The sequence below is a fragment of the Papio anubis genome, chromosome 4 (genome assembly GCF_008728515.1).
Source record: "Papio anubis isolate 15944 chromosome 4, Panubis1.0, whole genome shotgun sequence".
Classification (NCBI taxonomy): domain Eukaryota; kingdom Metazoa; phylum Chordata; class Mammalia; order Primates; family Cercopithecidae; genus Papio; species Papio anubis.
The window spans coordinates 169289017-169316465 of record NC_044979.1 but is presented as its reverse complement, the minus strand read 5'-3'; the positions used below and the strand labels follow the sequence as shown (position 1 = coordinate 169316465).

Genomic DNA, 27449 nt, shown 5'->3' with positions numbered 1-27449 from the left:
TCCATAGAATATAGGGAGGATGTCCCACACATATTTTTGAAAGAGTTTAAAAAGAAGGTTGCACAGGCCGGGCGCAGTGGCTCATGCCTGTAATCCCAGCACTTTGGGAGGCTGAGGCGGGCGGATCACCTGAGGTCAGGAGTTTGAGATCAGCCTAACCAACATGGTGAAACCTAATCTCTACCAAAAATATGAAATATTAGCTGGGTGTTGTGGTGGGCACCTGTAATCCCAGCTACTCAGGAGGCTGAGGCAGGAGAATCGCTTGAACCCAGGAGGCAGAGGTTGCAGTAAGCTGAGATCACACCACTGCACTCCAGCCTGGAAGTGACAGAGTGAGACTCTGTCTCAAACAAACAAACAAAAGGAAGGTTGAAGAACAATGTAATTGGTATGACACTATTACAGTGGTTTTTTAAAAAATTGCACAACCTTATACTCTCCACCACATAAACCTTTATATTTTTATATAGGTGTATACAGAGAAAACAGTCTGGAAAAACACGTAACTGGTATCAGTGGTTTGTTACAAAATTGTATCATCAAAAACTTGTACATTAATGTTCATAACAGCATTGTTTATAACAGCCACAATGACCATCAACTGCTGAATGAATTAAAAAACATGGTATACCCACATAATAAAATATTACTCAGCCATAAACAGGAATAAAGGACTGATTCATTTTACAATGTGGATAAAACTTGAAAACATCATGCTAAATGAAAGCCAGAAACAAAAGTCCATATATTGATGATTCCATTTATAAAAAATGTCCTGAATAGGTAAATCTAGAAAGACAGAAAGTAAATTAATGATAGACAGGAGCTGGAGGGAGAAAGAAATGGGGAGTAGCTGCTTAATGGGTAAGGAGCTGGAGTGATGAAAATGTTCTGGAATTAGGGATGATGGCTGCACAACTTTGGGAATATACTAAAACTACTGAACTGTAAAAAGACAAAGATGGCATGAATAGATCACTTGGATAATTCTGAAAGGGGGTAACTGCACACTAACTCGGGGTGGCTCCACTCTCGCCTGCTTACCTCTCGCCTCTCAATTTCCTTCCTCCTTTCCTCCTCTCTCTGCCGTTCTAGCTCTCGCTGCTTTTCCAGTTGCTTCTCCAGTTCCAGTTGTCTTTTGCGCTCTTGCTCCTGGCGCTCACGCTCCTTCCTCTCCTGCTCTGCCCGCTCCAGCTGGGCCAGGCGCTCCTGCTCTTTGCGCTGCTGCTCCAGGAGAGCTTGCCTTCGTTTCTCCAGTTCCAGGTTGCCACGTTCAAAGTTCTCCCTCTTCTTATCTTCAAACGTTACTTCAGACAAGGAACACAGCAACTATGAAAGCTCATGATTTTCAACATACTCTTTTCAAAGGAAAACTCACCAGTGTATTTGAAACTTGTAGTACAAACCCAAACTCAGAACTCCCTAAGCTTCTGTGTCCTTGTTAATGAGCACAATAAAAACCCCCTTTGCCTAACCTCTCTGCTTGTATCTTCTCCTCCACGCCAAACACTGTTTCTAAAAGACCCTTATCTAGCAGTTCTACATCACTACCCAGACTCCTTTCCTTCCCTGTTACTCCATCCTTTCCCTTCTTCCCATGAGCTTCCCTTAGGAATTAACCCCCTCTCTTCTGGACCATGAGTCTCTGCCTCTCTCCCTCCTTCCCCTTGTCTTATAACTGTGCTGATGAGTCCTGTATTCTAACAAGATTTCTCAAAGCAGAGCTAAAGGTGAGCTTTTCACACTGAAGAACAAGCTGTGTCCTTATCCCTATAGAGATCACAGTCAGTCAACAATTTTTTCTAACCCATTATTCAGTTTCCTTCTTTGATACATCAATTATAAATTTAGAATGATTACTTGGTTCTATCATTTTTTCTCCAATACTTTGTTTATGTCCATTTTATTTCTACATTTTCTACAATCCCATCATCCGCGTCCCCTACTATCCTCAGCAGTGTCTATTTCATTTCCGTGTCGGCCTCACGCAATTCTCCTTGGTACCAACCCCAGCCAGGGGAGTGTTCATTGCCACCCTGTGCAGCATGCCAGTCCCTGGTCCACGTCTAAGAACCATCACTTCTCACTCTGCCTTGAGATCTGCAGCTGTGAGCATCCTTCTTTGGCTTCTTCCCACATTCCTGTTTGGACTTCACTGCTTTAGATAGACTTCCTTCACATACTGTAGTCAGCGATTAGAGATGAAAGAGGGCAAGTATGTATTGGTTTCCTTGCTCACCTTTGGTAATTTCAGAGGAAACGGTGTCCTCTATTCTGATACTTAAAGTTCAAAGTCCTGGCTGGGTGCAGTGGCTCACACCTGTAATCCCAGCACTTTGGGAGGCTGAGGTGGGCAGATCACCTGGGGTCAGGAGTTTGGGACCAGCCTGGCCAACATGGTGAAACCCCGTCTCTACTAAAAATACAAAAAAATTAGCCGGGTATGGTGGCAGGCACCTATAATCCCAGCTACTTGGGAGGCTGAGACAGGAGAATCGCTTAAAGCTGGGAGGCAGAGGTTACAGTGAGCCAAGATTGTGCCACTGCACTCCAGCCTGGGTGACAAGAGTAGACTCCATCTTAAAAAAAAAAAATTTCAAAGTCCCCCTACCACAGAAAGGGATGATGTAAGGTGATACATCTGCAAGGTGGATGAATCTCAAAAATATTGTGCCAAGTAAAAGATGTCAGTTATAAACAGTCATACATGATTCAATTTATATGAAATATCCACAATAGGTAAATCCCAAGAGACAGAAAGCAGATTGGTGGTTGCCACAGGCTGGAAGGAATGATGGATATGGAGTTTTGTTTTGGGGTAAGGAAAGTATCTTGGGACAAGAGAGGGGTTGTGACTGCAAGACACTGTGAGTGCATTAAATGCCATTGTTAGGAACTGAATGTTTGTGCCACCTCACCAAAATCCATACTTTTAAGCCCTAATTACCCTAATGTGATATTTGGAGATGGAGCCTCTGGAAGGTTAAGATTAGATTAGCTGGCCAGGCGTGGTGGCTCACGCCTGTAATCCCAGCACTTTGGGAGGCCGAGGCAGGCAGATCACCAGAGGTCAGGTATTTCAGACCAGCCTGACCAACATGGAAAAACCCTGTCTCTACTTAAAATAAAAAATTAGCCAGGCGTGGTGGCGCATGCCTGTAGTCCCAGCTACTTGGGAGGCTGAGGCAGGAGAATCGCTTGAATCCGGGAGGCAGAGGTTGCGGTGAGCTGGGATCGCACCATTGCACTCCAGCCTGGCAAACAAGAGCGAAACTCCGTCTCAAAAAAAAAAAACAAAAAAAAAACCCAAAAACCAATTAGCTGTAAGAGTGAGGCCCTTATGATAAATTAATTTCCTTATAAAAAGACGGGGACGGCCGTGCGCAGTGGCTCACACCTGTAATCCCAGCACTTTGGGAGAGCGAGGCAGGTGGATCACCTGAAGTGAGGAGTTCGAGACCAGCCTGACCAACACGGTGAAACCCCATCTCTACTAAAAATACCAAATCTGCTGGTGTGGTGGCGCATACGTGTAATCCCAGCTACTTGGGAGGTTGAGGCAGGAGAATCGCTTGAACCCAGGAGGCGGAGGTTGCAGTGAGCCAAGATTACGCCACTGCACTCCAGCCTGGGCAATAAGAGTAGAACACCGTCTCAGAAAAAAAAAAAAAAAAAAAAAAGGGCAGGGACAGAGATAGAGAAAAGAGAGAGAGAGAGAGAGAGCTGTCTCTCTCTGCATGCATGAACCAAGGAAATCCCATGTGAGCAAAAAAAAGTGAAGGCTGCTGTGTGCACGCCGGGAAGAGGGCCCTCACTGGGAACCAAACCTGCACACTGTGATCTTGGACTTCCAGCCTCCAGGACGGTGAGAGAGAAAATTCCTGCTGTTCAAGCCACCCCGTCTATGCTATTTTGTTATGGCAGCCCAAAAAGACTAAGACAGCCACTGAACTGTACATTTTGTATTATGTGAATCTCATCTCAATTTAAAAAACTCTCCAAGTCTCTATATATCTTTTTAATTCCAGCATCTGGCAATATTCCTAGTACGTAGAAGGCATACAATAAATGGCTGTTGAAAGAATGAATGCACAAATGAAATCTCTGATAATGTTGTTTCCTGTTCAAATTTTTAAATGAATGTCTACTAAAAACGGAAAAAGAAAATTCTGCATTCCAAGCATTCCTGTCCTTATTTGCCATTGAAACTTGATTCTCATTGTGACCAAAACCTGAAATATTCTCACTTCCACTTGTGGTGACCCTGTTCATCTTGAAGTCTCAACTCAACTGTGACCTCTTCCACAGACATTTAATTCCTCATATCTTCCCCAGTCTACACCAACCAACCATAAGTGAGGTCTGTTGTGCATCTATAATACTCTCCAGGAATTTATCCCACTCACGTACTGCTTAAGTGATTGCTTATATGGATATCTTAAATCCTCTAATACATTTTAAAGTTTCTAGAGAGTATGAACCATGTATTAGCATTTAGATTCTTTGCTCAACATGCAGCCTTGCACACAGAATATATCCAATAGTATTTCATCAGTGAACAAAGGGTAATTTAGTTCAGACAATAAACTGGGACAGCTAGTGTTCTGACCAGACCAATTAACTGCTGAGCATCTTAAATGCAGCAAAATGACACCGACAAAGTACTTATCATAAAAGACTCCATAATTTCATTTGCTTCTTAGTATCATTATCATCTCACCATTAATAATTCATAGCCACCTTAGAATATTTTAATAGTATGATGGATTTATCACTGTAAATGAGGACTATTTAAAATAGGTTCAGGCCGGGCGCAGTAACTCACGCCTGTAATCCCAGCACTTTGGGAGGCCGAAGTAGGTGGATCACTTGAGGTCAGGAGTTCAAGATCAGCCTGGCCAACATGGTGAAACCCTGTCTCTACTAGAAATACAAAAATTAGCCGGGCGTGGTGCACATGCCTGTAGTCCCCACTACTGCAGAGGGTGAGGCAGGAGAATCGCTTGAACCTGGGAGGCGAAGGTTGCAGTGAGCCTACATTGTGCCACTGCACTCCAGCCTGGGTGACAGAGTAAGACTCTGTCTCAAAAAACAAAATAAAATAAAACAGGTTCACATTAAATTTAAAATAGGTTCCTGTAATTAAAGGAGTTTCCAATTCTCTTATAACAACATGAGAAAATAACAGTAGATGATTTGACTTTCTATTTCTGCACTGGTGGTATTAAGCAATCACCTTAATACTCATCAATTTTTAGTGCTGTATATTCTATGGATAATATTTACATAATTTTTGTTTAGCAGTTTTATAATCAGATTTCAAGTTACAAGTTAGAACAACAGTGCATTAGCAGAGTGCATAATGTTCTTATTTCTCTATCCAGACCCAAATCCACAAGTAACAATATCTCTGACTAAGGTCAGTTAAGTTACAAGGCAAAAATGTCAAAAACTAAATTTATGTTTACCTCTTTGTCTTAGAGATAGGAAATCTCTAATTTCATTTAATCTAAATGATTTAACTCAATATAAAGGCTGCCTTACCAGGTAATTTCTTTTCTAATTGTTGTTGTTCATCTTCTAAAACTGGTTCCTCTGGTAGCCTCTGATCTACAGATGTTGAGCTTATGACAGATATACCACTGCCAGATCGAACTCTTCTGCAATTGTGGGGAAAAAGAAAAATGCATTCAGACAGAGCTGTCTGGGTGGAGTTGGACAAGTTATGAAGAAGAATTTTTAAAGATTTTACCATACCATGAGCAAATTTCATTTATAGTACAGAAGAGATAAAGATTTGGTCTTCTCTATTTACAAAGAGTTTTTTAATGAATATTTGAATGTCATCAGACTCTGAGTGCCAAGCTTGTTTAGGAATCACCACCAAAATTGAAATAATCCCAAAGGATGAAAGTAGTTAATAATCAAAAAGTAGTAAGAACAATGCCTGGGACATGGTGAGCACTAAGTGGGAGCTGCTATTTCCATTGCCCTCTCAAGTGACCTTAAATTCCTCCAAGAGAAGATCAGCAGCTCAGCTCACTGGGGGCATCTCTCTTCCCTTTCCAGTCTCTCCATTTCACCCCCTAAGAAACACATGCAATGTCTATACTTTACAGTTCGTAAAACAAATCACTTTCTTTACTAATTTATTTCACTTTACACTTTTATTTATTTATTTATTTATTTATTTATTTATTTATTTATTTATTTTGAGACAAAGTCTCACTCTTGTCCCCCAGGCTGGGTTGCAATGGTGCAATCTCGGCTCACCATAACCTCTGCCTCCTGGGTTCAAGCAATTCTCCTGCCTCAGTCTCCCAAGTAGCTGGGATTACAGGTTCCTGCCACCATGTCCGGCTAATTTTTGTATTTTTAGTAGAGACGGGATTTCACTATGCTGGCCAGGATGGTCTCCAACTCCTGACCTAAGGTGATCCACCCGCCTTGGCCTCCCAAAGTGCTGGAATTACAGGAGTGAGTCACCGCACCACTCGGCCCACTTTACACTTTTAACTTTGCTGTGTTTAAACAGTCTCCCAATCCTTTTTACGCATTTATTATCAGCCCGATGTTATAGTTGTGGGATTTCACAAAGTGCCTCAGCTACCTGTTGCTTCCTACATTGTCACAGTTTCCTCAGCTTGCTCCTGTACCACGTGTGTGCTGACAGTAATGGCTCTATTTCTCTTCATTTAAAGGGGATTTTGCCCCAGTCCTTCCTGCAGTTTGAGGACTCAGGACAGAAATCCTAATCTTTCTTTCATTCTCCTTTGTATTTGCAAGATCTCATATTCAGTTTTTAATGTTCGAACCCAGAAGACAGAGCTGTCCTGCACAGCGTGTGCATGCAGGAATGGATGTAAACGTGGATGCCAGTCATAATACTGGACCTCAGGTGACTCTCTTGCCATCTTTACTGAGACTTTCTTTCAGTCCAGGGTAATTTTCTTTAATTGTCTTCCTGATTATAATTTCTAGATTGCTAGCAGCTTTTGTTACCACTGAAATGTGTGGAATTTACAGGTGTGATCTCCTTGGTTTCTTCGCTATGCACACGCTCATGCAGTTTCTCTTTTGCTGCTGGCATCTGTCGTGAAAATTTCTGGTAAGCATGATGACATAGGTTGGTACAAAATCAACAATCTTTTGATGTCTTACTTCATTGTTTCACTAATATACTACAAGTACTCTGAAGAACAGAATGGGCCCAAGATTAACATAGATCTAGATAAGAGTCTCTAGAATTCACGAATACTTAGTTTCCTTGTCAGGGATGAAAATCAGGTAAGACACATAAGTCAATAAAGCCAAGTTTGGAATTCATATACTCTACACACAATTTCTGATCAGAGCCAATGTTCCTTACCTAAAGGAAGGTGGAATGTATTCTGGAGGCAGGACAGGTGGCAGTGGTTGGCCAGACATAGCTACATCAATGAGGTGCATTGCCAGGATAAATTCTTCTGCTGTAAGTTTTCCATCTTGATCAATGTCAGAAAGATTCCTATTCAACAAAAAGTTCGCTGTAATCCAGTTTCATGAAAATTCATGCTTTTTACTATTCATGAGTGATTTAAAAGTTCTGTTTTCTTATTGACCACAGGCCAACTGAGTCTCTTTGTCCCTCAGCTTGTCAAAATAGTACCTACTTCATACTGTTGCAAAGATAAAATTACAAGTAGTTGGGATAGTGTTCCTCATTCAACAAACGCTATGATTATAATGATACTCTTCCCCAACCTTTGCATATTTAAAATATAACACACTCATATTCCATGTATCTTTTTAAAGAGGTGAGCTCTCACTCTGTTACCCAGGCGGATGTGCAATGACATGATCATAGTTCACTGCAGCCTCACTGCAGTCATGATCATAGTTCACGACAGTCTTTCCGGGTTTAAGTGATCCTCCTGCCTCAGACTTCCAAATAGTGAGATTACAAGGTGTGCGCCACCATGCCTAGCTAATTTTTAAAATATTTTGTAAAGATGGGGGTCTCACTGTGTTGCCCAGGCTGGTCTTGATCTCTCCTGGCCTCAAGTGAGCCTACCAAATCGCTGGGATAATAGGCATAAGCCACCACACCCAGCTCTGTATCATCAAATGTTCTGCTCTAGACCAGGAAATGATAAACTATCAGTAAAGAGTCAGGTAGTAAATACTTTATAGTTTATAAGACATACAATCCCTATCCTACTGAACTGTCATTTTGGCAGGAAAGTAGCCATACAAACACATAAATGAATGGGCATGGCTGTTTGTACAATAAAAATTTTCTTCACAAAAACAGATGCAGGCCAGATTCGGCCCACTGGGCGTAGCTGGCCACCCCTTAATCTAGGCCTGCGGGGTGGATCTTTATGAACTCCAGCCACAGAGTCAAAGTGTTTCCTCTTCCTCAATCTCAGGATTCAATCTCCATCATTCTTCATAATGACTCCATCATTCTTCATAATGAACTTGCCCAAGTAGCTAATTACAGAAAACATTTTCCTAGCAAGTCCAAGAATGTGATTTTACTTAACAATTTCTGGACAGTCAAAAGAAGACACATGACAACACATCCGTTCACTAGAATGTCAACAGGACAAATGCAATGGTGAACTGGCTTTGCCAATGCCAAAATTTAAGAAACCTTCTTAATTCTGAAATTTCTTTTTTTTTTTTTTTTTTTTTGAGACGGAGTCTCGCTCTGTCGCCCAGGCTGGAGTGCAGTGGCGCGATCTCGGCTCACTGCAAGCTCCACCTCCCGGTCTCACGCCATTCTCCCGCCTCAGCCTCCGAGTAGCTGGGACTACAGGCGCCCGCCACCACGCCCGGCTAGTTTTTTGTATTTTTAGTAGAGACGGGGTTTCACCATGTTAGCCAGGATGGTCTCGATCTCCTGACCTCGTGATCCACCCGCCTCGGCCTCCCAAAGTGCTGGGATTACAGGCTTGAGCCACCGCGCCCGGCAATTCTGAAATTTCTTTAGGTGCTATAAACTTTTTTTTTATTGTTATAATTTCCATAAAGTAGTGTGCATACCTTCTAGAGTATAAGTCTGAGAGTTTTGACAAATATGAACCACAACATACAGAATACTGTCAGTTTAGCCTAAAATTCCATGTCTCTTTGTAGCAACTCCCTCCTTTGCCCCCAACCCCTGGCAACTGCTGATTTCTTTTCGGTTCCTCTAGTTTTGCCCTTCCCATATGCAAGACACCCAGTTTTAAAAAGAAATGCAATTGAAATAAAATGAAACCCCTGCCCGCTCCTTCTTATTCTCTGTTCCTTTTTGTGTCTCACCATCAGCCAGTCCTAGGTAAACCAGTTAGAAGGTGGTTGAAATTCTTACTTGTTTTTTCATCACACTTGCCTAAATTATGATTATAAGCATTTAAATAAAATATCTTTTGTAGTGTGTAGTAGCAGAATATAACATTCTAACAGGAGAAGCCTCAAGTGTTTTTCTCAAATCGGATAAGTTATACGTGAAAAATTTAAAATAAACATTTCAATATAATCTGGTATCATGAGAACAACACAACCTAATAAATTGTCAACCAACCTCCATTAATGTTAGATCTTAAGTTTGTATTTCAGGGGGTCCTAGGATACTGTTCAATACCCAGATTTAAAGAGGTCTGGGTGTGTCAAAGATATAAGATGTATATTAACTGGTCTAGTCTACTGCCAAAGGCAAGCTCTTTCATACAAAACAGAATGGAAGAGAAGGGCAAAGGGAGCTGCATTAGAGCTTGATCATTTGTGAAACAACCATATCAACGTGGCCTGCAAGAAAATCACGAACTTTGCAGTGAGCTTTGTAGACAAGGTTTATTTTCCAGGGATAATCACCAACATATAGCTATAACACGCACACTTCTTAAGAAACCATTCTGGTTAACATTTAAATTTTAGGAAGCCTGTAGGACCTAGGCAATGCTTATGGATAGCTATTCAAAATCATCACACAATAGAGAGATTATGTGCCTCTTGAGGAAAGTGCACAGAGACCTCTCTGGCATAGTCTTATCAAAAACAAAACAACAAAAACAAAAAATCAAATCTGACCCGCACTTCTCAACCAGGGATGATTTTGTACCCCAAGGCACACCTATCAAAGTCTGGAGACATTTCTGATTGTCATGCTGGGTGTGGAGCTCATGCTACTGGCATCTAGCATCTAGTGAGGAGTGGCCGGAGATGCTACTGAACATCCTACACTATATAGGACATACCCCCACAATGAAGATTTATCGGGCCCAAAATGTCAATAATGCTGGGGTTGAGAAACTTTGCTCTATATCTAATTACCAATTTACAGGAAATACAGAAACAAATTAGACAATCCCACAGTGATGCAATCTTCAAAAGTTAAGCCATTAAGAAACTATAGGACAAATGATCTGGTTTGTTTTTAACAGAGTTTGTTTGTTTGTTTGTTTGTTTTGGTTGGGGAGGGTGGCCTGGGGGACTTGAGAAAGGAAGCAGAGAACAAGACAAGGGGAAATTTATAGGCTAAAGGAGACATACAAGATGGAACAATCAAGTATTGCAAAATATAGGCTTATTTCAGTCCTGATTTGAACAAATAAACTATAAAACCATTTTGAGGCAATCTAAGGAATTTGAACACTACCTGATGAATGATAAGGATGACTACTAAAAAATTTAGGTGAGCTATTGGTATTAGGACTATGCTAAAAAGAAAATCGGTTGGGCGCAGTGGCTCACCCCTGTAATCTCAGCATTTTGGGAGGATAAGGTGGGCAGATCACCTGAGGTCAGGAGTTCAAGACCAACCTGGCCACCATGGCAAAACCCCATCTCTACTAAAAATACAAAAATTAGGCAAGCATGGGGGTTCTTGCCTGTAATCCCAGCTACTAAGGAGGCTGAGGCAGGAGAATAGGTTGAACCTGGGAGGTGGAGGTTGCAGTGAGCTAAGATGGCACCACTGCACTCCAGTCTGGATGAAAGAGCGAAACTCCATCTCAAAAATAATAATAAATTAAAAAAGGAAAATCCTTCTCTTTTGAAGATACGAGCTAAAATATTTGCAGTAGAAATTATATAATAACTAAGATTTGGCTTAAAATAATCAAAGAGGCTGGGCGCGGTGGCTCATGCCTATAATCCCAGCACTTTGGGAGGCTGAGGTGGGTGGATTACCTGAGGTTGGGAGTTCAAGACCAGCCTGACCAACATGGAGAAACCCGGTCTATACTAAAAATACAAAATTAGTCGGGCACGGTGGTGCATGCCTGTAATCCCAGCTACTCGGGAGCTGAGGCAGGAGAATCGCTTGAACCTAGGAGGCAGAGGTTGCAGTGAGCCGGTATCACGCCACTGCACTCTACCCTGGGCAACAAGAGTGAAACTCCGTCTCAAAAAAAGAAAGGGAGAGCCAAGATTGGTCACGAGTTGAGAACTGTTAAGTTGTATTATCACTTCTTGAGAACTTATTGCATTAATCTGCGTTTTTTTTTTTTGAGATGGAGTCTTACTCTGTCGCCCAGGCTGGAGTGCAGTGGCACAATCTCAGCTCACTGCAAGCTCCGCCTTCCAGGTTCATGCCATTCTCCTGCCTCAGCTTCCCGAGTAGCTGGGACTACAGGCCCCGCCACCACGCCTGGCTAATTTTTTTGTATTTTTAGTAGAGGCGGGGCTTCACCATGTTAGCCAGGATGGTCTCGATCTCCTGACCCCATGATCTGCCCGCCTCAGCCTTCCAAAATGCTGGGATTACAGGCGTGAGCCACCATGCCCGGCTGCTTTTGTATTTTTCAAAATCGAGACAGGAAATAGTATTAAAAAAGAGGCAATCATTACAACTCATTGAAATTAAGCAAATTCTACATATTCCCCCATAAAAAAGCGGTATTAATCTAAAACCCATGAGGCCACACCAATCTAAGCAAATTTCCACTTTATCCAAACCAAAGAACTTTTCATTCCTTACCATATTGAAGCCAGCTGAGCCTGTGGTAAACTTGATTGCATAAGAATAGTTCTTGCTTGGGGACCTAAACAGGAACCGGGGAAAGGACATACACATGAGCCAGCAAATACTCACTGTACAGGAGGACCAGGGTTCTGTGTATATGGACTACTCCATGACCTCATGCAATCACAATGCTTTAAATAACATTTGCTACCACTGCAGGGGCTTTGTAAAAAGGAAATTAAACTCCAATGAAAAAGGGGAGAAACACAGAGCACAGCATCTGACACATAATAAATTTTTGTTAAATGGATGTTTGATAAAGAATGACCATGTGAAAGATTTAGAGTTTCAAAATATAACCTGACCTTTTGTCCATATGACCATGTTTATTTGTACCAGGCTTTATTTACAAAGTTGAAACTTATTCTCTTCAAGTTTAATATCTTTTGCCACTGCTACCACCTGCTGCCTCCACCCTGCTCAACCTCAGGCAAATTCAGGGAAATTTCGGAGAATCTTAGAGGAGGAAGGGACCTTGGAGAGATCTCCGGGAAACTGTTTCACTAAACAGACTTAAAAAGAAAAAAAAAAAATGTTGCAGGAAGGGCTGACAGCCAGTATTAAAACACATTTCCAGCCTGCCGTGGTCGCTCACGCCTGTAATCCCAGCATTTTGGGAGGCTGAGGCAGGCAGATGGCTTGAGCTCAGGAGTTCAAGACCAGATGGCAAAACCCCATCTCCACCAAAAGTGCAAAAAATTAGCTGGGTGTGGTGGCATGAGCCTGTGGTCGCAGTTACTCGGGAGGTTGAAGTAGGAGGATCGCTTGAGCCCCAGAGGCAGAGGCGCAGTGAGCCAAGATTACGCCACTGCACTCCATCCTGGGTAACAGAGTGAGACACTGTCTCAGTTAAAAAAACCAAACAAATCACATTTTCTATGTTAGCCAAGAAAAACAAAAAACAAAACACACACAAAAAAAGAAGAATTCCTGGAATTTCAACTCTTCTCTCAAAATGAGCTCTCATTTCTTAAAATAATCATGAACATCTTCACTTCTGGTATGAAGGTGGCCTTAGACATCAGACAAAAGCACAGTAGGAGACTCTGTTTAAATAAACGAGGGTCAGCGAGGGAGAAATAAATATGTCTTCCTTTCCAGCACTGCCCCTCAAGGTGTGGTCCCAGGAAGACTGATGGACAGAGGAATGGAAGGCTGTGGCAATTCTGTTGTGAAGATTCTGGTATATATGCTTTTGCTTTTCGCTATTATTTCATTCTTCAAACGTCACCTCATCAAAACCCACAAAACTGGATGTGTTTTTGCATGGCCAGCAGTAGAGGTCAGGGAACCAAGGAGCTTAGGCTCTAGTCCTGGCTTAGTCTAGACTTTGCTGAGTGACTGGGAGAGGTAGTCTGGACCCTAGTTTGCTCATTTCAGATAAACCGGTCTATGATCCACTGGGGCAGTGAGCTTAGCATCACATTAGCACATGAAAGGTGTTCTAATGGCAGGTAACATTACTGACAATAGTTCAACTTTTATTTACATATAAAATCCTGACAGAAAAGCACACATATGGATACCTGTGGATATATACACGTGCACATGTACACAGCTGAATTGATTTTCCAAAATGAAAATACTCAAACACTATGGAGGTCATGAAAGAGAGTATAATCGTACCCCAGATGCCCCTCTTTGTCTCTCTTTTAGTATCACCTACCAGCAAGGTAGCCTAACTTCTACCCACTGTCTGTCCGCTGTTCCACCTGGCTTATTTTGCTCAGAGTTGTAGAACATTAATCCTCACTGCTATGTAGTGTATCATTGTGTCATTATATCCCAATTTATTGTCCATTCTACTGTTTTCTTTTCTTTTTTTGAGATGGAGTCTGACTCTGTCACCCAGGCTGGAGTGCAGTGGTGCCATCTTGGCTCCCTGCAACCTCCACTACCTGGGTTCAAGTGATTCTCCTGCCCTCAGCCTCCTGAGTAGCTGGGACTACAGGCATGCGCCACCACGCCTGGCTAATTTTGTTTTTTTTTTTTTTTTAATAGAGATGGGGTTTCCCCATGTTGGCCAAGCTGGTCTCAAACTCCTGACCTCAAGTGATCCGCCCGCCTCGGCCTCCCAAAGTGCTGGGATTCCAGGTATGAGCCACTGTGCCCGGCCTGTCCATTCTATTGCTGATAGGCATTCAGGTAGTTTTCAATTAGGGCTACTATTAATAGTGAGCATTCTAACTTTCGGTGAATATATGAACACATTCCTGCTGGGTATGTGTGGGTACATGAGCATGTGTGTGTTTTGGGAGCATCTAAGAATAAAAAATCTACTGAATTCATGTGAAGATTCTAAAGGACTGTGGTACAATGGAATAAGCAAAGTTCAGGCATCACTTTCTTTAGTCTGTAACACTACACCTAGAATGTTGGTAACAAACTGGAATTAACAAAACTTTAGTGGATGATTTAATTTACACTTGCAAAAATAGCCCTTACTCTGCAACGATATAAAAGGAAGTTAAATATTTTATCTATTACACATAAAAAGCCTAACAATAAATGTGAAGAACTAGCTCTAAACCTGGATATGAGGAGACTTGGATTCTAGTCCTGACTCCCTAATGGCATGTGGCATTAACAAAACTACTTTAACTCTAAAATGAAGTTTTTCCATCTGTGAAATGAGGAAAATAATCTATAACAGAGATTGGTAAAGTATAGCCCTTAAGCCAGCTCTGGCCCACAGCCTGTTTTCGTAAGCAAAGTTTTATTAAAACAGCCATATCCACTGATTTAAGCATGACATATGGCTGCTGTCATGCTACAATGGCAAAGTTACGTAGTTGCAGCAGAGAACATATGACCGATGAGCCTAATATTGTGCTATTCTTTACAGAAAATGTTTGCTGATCCCCACACTAGAAGATCACAATTATCTCTTGTAATTCTACTATTTGTCTATATATGTCCTAAATTGATGTTGCAGAACATTAGAAATAGACCAGCAACAGCTAAGATAGCATCTTAGCACATTTGGACAACACACAGTTGAGCTTTGAGCGCACAGAACTCTTCTGTTGAAACCTAGGTACATAAAGGGATATCAGTTTTGGAGTACTGGCTTATAAGGAAACATTGGAATAAAACCAGAAATCCCAAGCACACAAACCCCACTTCTGGCACCCATGTTTGGGCAGGGAAGTATGGCTAGAAAGGAGAGAGCAACTACATGAAATGAGCTTTATTTGAAATAATGACTAAGACTTTAGCTTTTCTAATTAACAGATGAATTACCAAATAGCATATTCATTGTTTCAGAATGCAAGAATAAAATACCTCTTTGAGAAGAGGGGCTAGCAGTAACAGGAATACCAAAGTTCTAGAGCTTCTCACATAACCTTAATTAAAGAATGATCCCTCTCTATAAGGCTGTCTCTTTTAAGGGCATGCAACAGTATACACATCAAGCCGTGAAGGAAGAACATGGTGTACAACAGGACGTATCGGCAAAATCAACCCAGGTAATCAGTGGGGTAAACAGTGCCACTGCTAAAGTCAGGCACTGTGGCTCACGCCTATAATCCGACCACTTTGGGAGGCAGAGGTAGGCAGATCGCTTAAGCTCAGGAGTTTGAGACCAGCCTGGGGAACGTGGCAAAACCCAGTTTCTACAAAAAGTACAAAAAATTAGCTGGGTATGGTGGCGCATGCCTGAAGTCCCAGCTACTGGGGGGCTGAGGTGGGAGGATCCCCTGAGCCTGGGAAATCAAGGCAGCAGTGAACTGTGATCACGTCACTGTACTCCAGCCTGGGTGCCTATAATCCCAGCACTTCGGGAGGACAAGGTGGTAGGACTGCTTGAGGTCAGGAGTTCAAAATCAGCCTGGACAACAAAGCAAGATCCCACCTCTAAAGAAAAATTTTAAACAAATTCAATTTCTATTGTTTATTCTCATTTTAAAATTTACTGTAATAAATTATTCTACTTGACATGACTATACAAAGGTCTGGTTCAAAAGTAAAATTCCCACCTTAAATTCTTGCTGGATCAAAGTAGCAATAAGTATGCAGATAAACAATATCAAAATCTGCCTTCTTTCCAGTATATTTCAAATTTTACTTTCTGCCTCAGATATTTAAAAGTTCTAAATGTTCAAGTGCCTGGGTCATTATATTTGGAATGTAGATACTGCATTTCATTCATAAAACACAAATCCTACCAAGAAAGAGGGAATTTCTCAATCAATGTCTCAATTCAATACTATTTTAATCAACTCAAAGCAAACACCAACAACGTTTTCAAGAAATATTTTTGGATTAATTGGCAATGTAGTTCTGGGTTTGTATGGAGCACTGGTGTCAAACAACCATGTAAAACAGTACTTAAAAATATGCTATTAAATATACCTTCAGTGGGCTGGGTGCGGTGGCTCATGCCCATAATCCCAGCCTAGTTTATGCAGGCTCTGCTTTTTTTTTTTTTTTTTTTTTTGCTTTTTTTTTGAGTTGGAGTTTCACTCTTGTTGCCCAGCCCGGAGTGTAATGGTGAGATCTCAGCCCACTGCAATCTCCACTTCCTGGGTTCAAGTGTCTCCTGCCTCAGCTTCCCAAGTAGCTGGGATTACAGACATGTACCACCACTTTGGGGGGCTGAGGTAGGTAGATCACCTGAGGTCAGAAGTTTGAGACCTGCCTGAGCAACATGGTGAAACCGTGTTTCTACTAAAAATATAAAACTAGCCGGGCTAATTTTAAATTATTAAATTATATATACAACTTGAAACAGCCACTCGGTCTATTGTGTTTATCCATGATTCTGGAAAAATAAGTATTTTGAGGGAAATGTTTATGATCTTAAAAATGGGAAATACCCATGGCCAAAAAAAAAAAAAAAGAGTGATAATAAAATAAATAAAATATGAAAGTTAGATATGATTATCTAGAGAAGTTCCTAGTTTACTATCATTGAGGAACTTTACCAGGCTGTTCCTTATGGATAAGGAGGGAGTGCAAGGGCGCGATTTTGGGTCACCGCAACCTCCGCCTCCCGGGTTGAAGCAAGTCTCCTGCCTCAGTAGCTGGGATTAGAGGTGCCCACCACTACGCCCAGCTAATTTTTGTATTTTTAGTAGAGACCATGTTGGCCAGGCTGGTCTCCAACTCCTGACCTCAGGTGATCCACCTGCCTCGGCCTCCCAAAGTGCTCAGACTGGGATTACAGGCATGAGCCACAGCGCCCAGCCTTCTTTACAACTTTCTAACAAGTATTTAACCCTTCATGAGAAAAATTTTGAACGGTATGTTAAAATTCCTGTCTATCCCTCTGATGTAGATAACAGAATCATTCTTCTTTTAAAAAAATCCTTTGAGATCACCTAAGTTAACTCTGGCCTTTTATATTACTAGACAAAGAAATATCCAAAGTGGTGAGCCCTATCTGGGCAGTGACAGAGTCATGTTCCCAATTCCCTGCTTTCACCCTGCCTGCTGCCTCCAACTCTAACCTAGTGAACAGACAGCTTCAAGTTCATCAAGTTCAAAGCTGGACTTCAGAAGCTGAAGCTAGTTTTTGTTCAAAGAAGTGTTTCTTTGCTAGTGCCTTGATTTGCATATCAGTGGTTTGCAGCGTACAGGAGTATCCCTGGTCTATGTTCCATTTTACCACGAAGCAATGGGGCATGAGAGAATGATATAACTACATAAAGAGTTATCAGTGGATAAGAACACGAGATAACAGAGACAATGAAAACACGGCTAAGAAATAAGCACATAGACATTTGGAAAATATCCATGACCCAATATCTAGAAACAGTTTGCGTTGAAAACAAAGATCATATTTCACTAATTTTTATTTGTAAATACCTGTTAAGTGTCCACTCATAGTTTTGTCATGACTATTGAATAATTGCCTGTATTTCAGTCTTGATGACTGAGGAACAGCCCATTCTGCCACTGGTGGGACACTGTGGGGAAAAGAAAAAGGAAAGAGGATTATCCATAAGGAACAGCCTGGTAAAGTTCCTCAATGACAGTAAACTAGGAACTTCTCTAGATAATCATATCTAACTTTCATATTTTATTCATTTTATTATCACTATTTTTTTTTTTTTGCCATGGGTATTTCCAATTTTTAAGATCATAAACATTTCCCTCAAAATACTTATTTTTCCAGAATCATGGATAAACACAATACACTGAGTGGCTGTTTCAAGTTCTATATATAATTTAATAATTTAAAGGTTCTATAAAAGTATGAAAAACCTCTTGTAACTGAGGTAATACAGTAATATCCAGGCTATTCTAATTTCGAAAACACTTTGTTTTTGGTTAAAAAGCAATGCTAAAAGCAAACCAGTAACTGCCTTTAAAGGTACTAATTCTCCAAAAATGTTTTAACTTTCTATACACGAATATACAGGACCCATTTCTTAACGAAGTGAAATTACTCCATTCTGTAAGTTTAAATCCAGACCCAATGGACAGTTTCCCATAGAGAGAGAGAACAGAACATTTCCAGGGTCATGACACATAAGCAGAGTGGGAATGGAGACAGCTTCACTTCCTTGACTACAATCCAATACTGATCTCTCCTTGACAACGTGCCACAATCCTGACCTGGCCCAAGGACACACCTGCCAGTAGTTCGGCTGGGTCTATACTTCTTTAGTGATTAGTTCCTCAGATGCCACTGTCCACACAAATATCACACTGGTACCAATGGCCTGTTAAGCTTCGACTTCTAAATCAAACCCAGTGGCTGAGCTCAGACAGTAAAAATGGCATTCCCCTTCCAGGACAGATTATAACTAATGCTCTGTTTGCAATTTCATTTCAACAAAGAAATCTATTTCAAATATGTAAAAGCAAAATCTTACTGAAATACTGAACTTTTTAATCATCATTTCCATGTGTCACCTATGCACTTACACCTATTATACACAGTTCAAGTATAGGAAATAGCTCCCAAACACTGGAGAAGTACTTATATGAATTCATCTTTTTCAATTTTTATGAATTTCTTAATAAAAAACACTTACCACGATCTACTCTGCTGTAGGTACTTCAGCATCAACTTTCTCATGTTAAACTAACTAGTATTTTGCTGATTCCAACTCCTGCCTATTTGTCAAGAAGCTAACTATCTAGTTCCTACATGCCAGGAATGCTGGGTGTTACACACAGAAGTTGTCCCAGATTACACTTATCACATCAGAGTTTTCTGCCAAATTCCTGAGAATTTAAATAGACTAAAAACTCATTAAGATGTACCCAAAAGTTCAATACTGCATTGCAAAAATTGGCTAGAAATTTAAGTTATTAACAAGGTGACAATTAACATTAAAAAAAAGTTGTTTTAATAGCACTAATGTTTGCTAATACTGATAGTTTATTCATTCTAATGTCACAAATCAATAAGGCAGGTTTCAAAATCGTTTCTGCAAAGTCATAATAAACTCAAAACTTCAGCATGGTAAAGGATAATTTTTTTTTTTTTTTTTTAAAGAAAGAATCTGGCCGTGTCGCCCAGGCTGGAGTGCAATGCTGCGATCTCAGCTCACTGCAACCTCCACCTCCTGGGTTCAAGCAATTCTCCTGCCTCAGCCTCCCAAGTAGCTGGGATTACAGGCGCCCGCCACCACGCCCAGCTAATTTTTGTATTTTTAGTAGAGATGGGGTTTCACCATGTTGGCCAGGCTGGTTTCAAACTCCTGACCTCATGATCTGCCCACTTCGGCCTCCCAAAGTGCTGGGATTACACCTGTATCCTACAATTAAATGAAGTTTTTTAGAGAAAACTTGCATAGTTAAGAACACACGCCTTAAAATCAGACATAACTCAGTTTGACTCAGCTCTGTCACTTCTGAGTTATGTTCTGTTGAGCGAGTTATATAATGTCTCTGAGCTTGTCCCTCATCTATAACGGAGAGTAACAGAATCATCTCATGGGGAAGAATGAGTTAATGTATATAAAGCTTTTGGCACAGTGCTTTTCAGTTTATGGATTTTCTTTAAATCATTTTTAAAAGTAATGAAGGCATCACTGACTTATATTCAACATGCTTTTCTCTTGAAAGTGGGAAAATGACTTGATTCACTTAACAATTTCCAGTGAGGATGACACAAGACAGGATAACTTCCAAAAGCTTTTTTTTTTTAAGAAAGGGTTAGGGTCTTGCTCCACCATCACCCAGGCAAGAGTGCAGTGGCACTATCACAGCTTACTGCAGCGTCAATCTTCCTGGCTCCAGCCATCCTCCCATCTAATTTTAAAATGTTTGTATTAACAAGGTCTCCCCATGCTGCCCAAGCTGGTCTCAAACTCATGGGCTCAAGCGATCCTCCTGCCTCAGCCTCTCAGAGGGCTGGGATTACAGGCGTGAGCCATCGCACCCGGCCCAAGTTTTGAGATGGCTTAAAAGAGACTTAATTTCTCATCTTAGTGTAGCAGTATGCAAGGGTAAAACATAGGAGTAAAATAAAATAAAAATATGAAAGGTAATAATTGAAACCAAGGTTGACCAAAACATAAGCAATAATTGAGCCATACGTTTGATTAATGTGAATTGTCCACAATCTGGATAATTTATTTCATAATAAATGGTCTTTAATTGGATGTTACTAACTACCCATACGAACTCTGTAAGATTATCTGAGATAGAATTAAAAATAAGGCCAACTATAACTCCAATCTTCATATAAAAATTTTATACATAAATTGGTAAATCATAAACACATAAAATAGTCCATGTGCTTTTTTCCCTTATACCCAGAATTTTATCTTACTGTTTTTAAACATTTTTTTACTATCCATTTATCCTCTTTAAAAAAAAAAATACACAAAGCCTTTAAGGAAATGTTACGTCCTTGATTTCTGTCATCTCCACAACAAATTAATGAGAAAAACTAGTGACACTATCCAGAAATTAAGAAAATTATTATTAGCACTCTACAAAAGCCTGCAAAAAAAGACAACAAAAAGAATATAGATGATTCATGGTCAAATTTACACTTTAATCAGGTAACGGCTTTAACCACACTTCCCATTTAAAAACAAGAAAAACTTACCTGGCCACGTCAAATGACTGTGCCTTTTGTAATTTAGTGTTTAGTTGTGACCCTGGACCAGATCTACTAAAGGAAGAACTCTTTGGCAATGTGGCGGCTGTAAAAATAAATGTTGAATAATTTTAATTCTACAAAGATAAGAAACTTGCCCCAATTTACAAAAATTAAAATGCACAGTCAACAAAATCTGAGGCAGAAATAATTCCCCCTTTCTTGCCAGCCTAGACCAAAAAGAGCTTTTCCTTCCTCACTCTCTGTTCTCCTGCCAAAAAGGTTTCTAGATTTACTTGTTCTACTGAAAATCACCTTACTATGTAGTAATACTGATTTCCATAAAATTTTACTCTTCATTAAACATTTAGTATCACCTTTTATAGGACCTATTCCAATAGTTAAAGAGGTAACAGCTTAAATATATAAAATGGTATTTTCTTCCCTGCACTGAAGGAGTTGAAGTATTACTTCCAGATGTAAGAGCCAAGAAGCCACAAACTGTAGTCTTGGCCCGATAACATGTGATGCTAGGGAAGGTCAGCTTTTGTGTCTGATTATCACTGGGGTTGGTTAGTTGTGTGTCAGAAAAAAAAATCACTCTGCGTCTCAGCCACATTCCCTCACCCTTGCCTGATGGCAAATGACTGGCAACTTCTGCCATTAGCCACAAAAGAATAGAAGACTCAGAGTGTGTGGATTTGCTTATACTCCTGGAAAAACAACTGCACACACTTTCTGGGCTACCATCATGTCCACAGTCATGGTCATACATGCCAAATGAACTACATGTGACAAGAAAAAAATCTAAAAAAAGGAGGTATATTTAGCTTATTTGGCCATAACTTAAAGACATATCCTGACATATATAACAAATTCAGGGGGCCACAGGCACAGAAACGTTTCAAGTATGATGCTAAAACCCATGTCGTCAATACTGAATTTACTTAGATGTAGTCAAAGTACTTTAAAAATAATACTTTCCATATTGATATGAATTCATTAAGATGTTAGACCAAGGCTATCTACATCTATAGTTTTATACTTTATTTTAACTAAAGACTTAATAAAGTCTCAAAGTGGAATTAATTAAACCAGAAACTTTGAAATCCTTTCCTTCAATTAAGCAGGCATGTAATACCATGAAATAGTATAAACTGTTCTTTTTTATTCTTTACCACCATCCCCAACATAATTCTATTCCTAGGGGATTGGCTTGCTTATTAGCAATTCATAGTAGCTAAAGAAAAGTAGTAACTGATATATAAAAATAGAAAATGTTCAAATACAGATCAACTTCGATTGCTCTTCTCAGCCCTTGAAAGAAAATTACATTTGTGGCTTTCACTACTAAGCTCACTTTTGCCCACAGTGGCACGCAGAAATCTGTAATTCTCTTTCACTCTCTCCACACTAGCATATCCCATTTAATACAGTGGAAAAAAACATGAAATTAAGTGAAAAAAATAAAGATATTTTCCTCTGGACTAAAACATCATTTAAATATAATTAGAGATTTTAATAATGAACAGCAAAACACCAGTAGTGAAAATTCAGCCTATGGTTTCAGCAAGTCACATACCAGGATGAGCAAATGCAGGCAGAGGTTGTATAACAGGGGGAGCCCCGTTAGCCAGGGGGGGCACAGCTGCTGTGGGAACAGAAGATACTAGGGGTGGAGACATTCCAACAACTGGAATGGATCCCATTGGCACTGGAGCAACAGCTGTAAGCGGTGGCATGCTGGCGATACCTCCCATACCTATGAAGAAAAAAAAGCCCAGCACAGTTCACATCCAATCACATTTCAACAGTGAATAATAATTAACCCAGTACTGCTTAAAGAAAATCGCTTTCCAGCTGTAATACATTCTAATTAAAATAGGGCTTCAAGTTAATCATTTTAAAGAGTAACAAAAATTATGTCAAGGATCACATCAAAAGGACTCAAGACTCAACCTGAAGACAGATCAAACAAGATAAGAATCAAAAAGTATAATAACTGCAGTGGACTTAAAGGCTCAAATATAATTAAATCCATGAGTTCAAAATTATATTTAAAAATAAACAAAATCCTAACTGGTCAAAAAAGGAGGACGCTAAGGCAATCAATTTACTACTTTGAAAACTACTAAATAAAAGGTAGAAAAATCAAACTGCAATCTACCTTTCCTATGTTTATTATACCTCAGCAAAACCAGATATTTGATGGGGAAAGCATCTTTATTTATTTACTTGAGATGGAGTCTCACTCTGTCACCTAGGCTGGAGTGCAGTGGCGTGATCTTGGCTCACTGCAACCTCCACCTCCTGAGCTCAAGTGATTCTCCTGCCTCGGTCTCCCAAATAGCTGGATTACAGGTGCCCACCATCGCGCCCGGCTATTTTTATATTTTTAGTAGAGATGGGGTTTCACCATGTTGGCCAGGATGGTCTCAAACTCCTGACCTCAGGTGATCCACCCTCCTTGGCCTCCCAAAGTGCCGGGATTACAGGCATGAGCCACTGCGCCTGGCCCCGGAAGCAACTTTATATAAAAATATTCTAACCAATAAAGAAGAAATGATAAAACAAAAATAAATGTTTCCAGCTGGGCACAGTGGCTTATACCTGTAACCTCACTACTTTGGAAGGCCAAGGCAGGAGGATCTCTTGAGGGCAGGAGTCCAAAACCAGACTGGGCAATATAGCAAAATTCCATCTCTACAAAAAATTTTAAAAATTAGCCAGGCATGGTGGTACCCGCCTGTAGTCCTAGCTATATGGAAGGCTGAGTTGGGAGGATCACTTATGCCGAAGAGGCTGAGGCTAGAGTGAGCCACAATCACACCACAGTACTCCAGCCTGGGCAATACAGTGAGATCCTTGTCTTAAAAAAAAAAAAAAAAAAAAGTAAAAAGCTTCCCTTCTTTTGTATTTCTCTGTCCTAACTTTAATACCTTCTCTCATGTTGAGGAAATAAATTTTAGTGTTTAAATGCCCCCTATTGATTTTTAAAAAATATTTTTGTTTGTTTGAGACAAGATCTCGCTCTGTTGCCCAGGCTAGAGTGAAATGGCATGATCATAGCTCACTGTAGCCTTCACCTTCTGGGCTCAAGTGATTGTCCCAGCTCAGCCTCCCAACTTGCTGGAACCACAGGTGTGCATCCCTACACCCAGTTTCACACATTTTTTTTTTTTTTGGTGGGGGGTGGTAGAGATGAGGTCTTACTACATTGCCTGAGCTGGTCTCGAACTTCTGGGCTCAAGTGATCATCTTGCCTCAGCCTCTCAAAGTGCTGAAATTACCGGCGTGAGTCACCATGTCTGACCTTTACTATTTTTTAAAAGAAAATTTTCTTTTCAACCAGAGAAAGCTAACTGAAAAGAGTATGATTACATAATAATAGTAATTAAAACATTAATTTTCTTTTTTTTCTTTTATTATTAGAGATAAGGTCTCACTCTTACCCAGGCTGAAGTACAGTCATGTGATCACAGTTCACTGTAACCTTAAACTCCTGGGCACAAGGGATTCTTTTGCCTCAGCTTCCCAAGTAGCTGGGACTACAGACACGCACCACCAAATGCAGCTCATTTTTTATTTTTTGTAGAAACAGGGTCATGCTATGATACTCAGTCTGGTCTCAAACTCCTGGCCTCAAGCCTCTCACAGTGCTAAGATTACAGGGGTGGGCCACTGTATCCATCCAAAAGTAATTTTCTATGTGCTTGTTGTAGGGATTAAAATCTCCAAATTAATTTATCATACTCAACTTCTAATGGCAGAATATAGAAACTTTACACAAATATAGCTCAATTCCCTTTCTCTTCTTCTGTGCTATTACTGTCACATACATTATAATCTTGTATGTTATAAGCCCAATAATAGTTATAATTATTACTTTATACAATCTTACATCTTTTAAACTTGAGAGAAAAGAAGAAAAATAGATTTATATGGTCTTTTAAATTAACCTACATATTTATCACTTCTGATGCTCTTCATTTCTTTCCATATATTACAGTTACCACCTTTTGTCATTTCATTTCATCCTGAAAGTCTTCCTTCAGTATTCCTTCTAAGGTGGGTCTACTAGTAATGAATTCTATCAGTTTTTGTTTATTTGAAAAGGTCATTATTTCACCTACATTTTTAAATGATAGTTTTGCTGAATATAGAATTTTGGGTTGAATTTTTTCTTGCAGCATTTTGAAAATTCCACTGCCTTCTAACCTCCATTGTTTTCAATTACAAGTCTGCTGTTATTTGTATCTATGCTCCCCTATCCATGATGAGTTTCTCTTACTGCTTTCAAGGTTTTACCTCTGTGTTTGGCTTTTGTAGTTTAACTATGATGTGTCTGGGTGTAGATCTCTTTGTATTTACCCTACTTGAGTTGCGTTGAACTTTTGATTGTGTAGACTATTGCTTTTCACCAAATGTGGCAAGTGTTTGGCTTTTATTCTTCAAATATTTTTTCTGTACCTTTCTGCCATGATCCTCCTTCTAAGACTCCCATGACACACATATTGGTAAACTTGGTCTTGTTCCATAAGCCTCTGAAACTTTGTTATTTTTTTTTTCAATCTTTTTGTTCCATATTCTTCAGACTGAATAATTTCTATTGATTAATCTTCAACTTCGCTGACTCTGTCTTTTGCTATATTGAATCTGCTATTGAGATCCTGTGGTAAATTTTTCATTTTAGTTGCTGAAATTTTCAGGTTTTGTTTTTGTTTTGAGACAAGGCCTCACTCTGTTGCCCAGGCTGGAGCACAGTGGCGTGATCTTGGCTCACTGCAGCCTCCTGGGTTCAAGTGATTCTCCTGCCTCAGGCTCCCGAGTAGCTGGGATTACAGGCATCTGCCACCACACCCAGCTAATTTTTGCGTTTTTAGTAGAGACGGGGTTTTGTCATGTTGGCTGGGCTGGCCTCCAACTTCTAACCTCAGGTGATCCGTCACCTCAGCCTCCCAAAGAACTGGGATTACAGCCGTGAGCCACGGCACCCAGCCTTAGCTTTTCCTATTTTGTGATGGAGTTTCACTCTTGTTGCCCAGGCTGGAGTATAATGGAGTATAATGGCACAATCTCGTCTCACTGTAACCTCTGCCTCCTGGCTTCAAGGGATTCTCCTGCTTCAGCCTCCCAAGTAGCTGGGAGCCACCACATCCAGCTAATTTTTTGTATTTTCAGCAGAGACAGGGTTTCATCATGTTGGCCAGGCAGGTCTCAAGCTCTACCTCACGTGATCCACCAGCCTCGGCCTCCCAAAGTGCTGGGATTACAGGTGCGAGCCACTGTGGCGGGCTGGTTATTGAACTTTTCACGTCAGTTTGTCATACTTCTCTCGAATTTCAATTTTCCTCTTTTTTGTAATTTCTATTGTTTTTTGGAGAGTGTCTGTTTGTTGATTCATTTCCATGCTTTTCTTTAGTTCTTCAGTTCTTTGAGCGTAATTGCTGCTTTGAAGCCTTTGTCTGCTAAATGAATCCAACAGCTGGATCAGAGACAGTTCCTACTGACTGCTTCTTTTCTTGAGGGTGAGACAATATTTTCCTGTTATTTTTTTAATGTCTCAAATTTAGGTGAAAATGGACATTCAGATAATACTATTCTGGCTCTGATTTTCCCCCTGAAGGTTGTTGTTTCTATCTTTATTTAGTAACTGGCATAGGCTAATTCAGAAAAATCTATCTTCCCGTGTTGTGCAGCCCCTGATGGATTTGCTCAGCGGGTTTTTAAAAAATTCGTTTTTATCTTGAAGCCCGGCTTTTTAGGGATTGCACCTGCATCTTTCTAGCACATTAGTCAGCCAATGACGGGACAGAAGTTTTGCTCAAACACCTCAAGTCAGTAAGGCTTCCTTTCTCTGCCAATCTGTCAGCTCAAAAATGCATTCAAAGTTCAGACCATTTTAAAGTCTTCCCCAACTTTAACATTTTGCAGGGCCTTTCTGCATATTCTCTATATGTGCATGCAGTTTGAGGGCTAGTCAGGAGTTTGCAGCTGACTCGGGCCCGCCCTGGTCTCCACGGCACATGTGCATAGCCTCAGTCAAGAATATACTTGCCCTGGCCATGACCACAAGTTCAGGCTAATAGAGTGGCTGGTCATACCTGCTCTTCTGTGGCCAAAATTGCCATTTCCACTGACAAAGCTGCTGGGCACAGGCATGACTTCCCACTCCCAAAGCAAGTAAACCCCCTTCAATGACAGTAGTTGAGACTGCTGGTATTTACAAACTGCCCCTCCACGTTACCAAGTTGCAGTGTTGGGGATAGGAAATGCCCAGGAAAGAATGCCACAGACTTCTGCTTCATATCTCAAGCTCAGCAGCTTTTCAGGCATAAATGATTCTCAGATGTTATATACTTTTGGTCAATTTCCGCAGCACTGAAATGGTTATTCTGTCAATTCTGTCCTGGAGGGAAGAATTTGCTGATCTCAACTCAGGCA

At 40.5% G+C, this 27449-nt stretch overlaps 1 protein-coding gene across 11 annotated transcripts in view; it reads right to left on the bottom strand.

Moving 5' to 3' along the window:
* Nucleotides 1-27449, bottom strand: part of ITSN1 (intersectin 1) — a 243923-nt gene that overhangs the window by 116647 nt on the left and 99827 nt on the right. For all 11 annotated transcript variants that reach the window (XM_009202312.4, XM_009202315.4, XM_009202320.4 and 8 more), the window contains 7 exon segments: nt 22588-22767; nt 21015-21111; nt 17810-17910; nt 11954-12017; nt 7373-7510; nt 5548-5663; nt 1048-1310 (listed from right to left, as the gene is read on the bottom strand). In XM_009202312.4, coding sequence (XP_009200576.1) covers nt 1048-1310; nt 5548-5663; nt 7373-7510; nt 11954-12017; nt 17810-17910; nt 21015-21111; nt 22588-22767 — 959 coding nt within the window.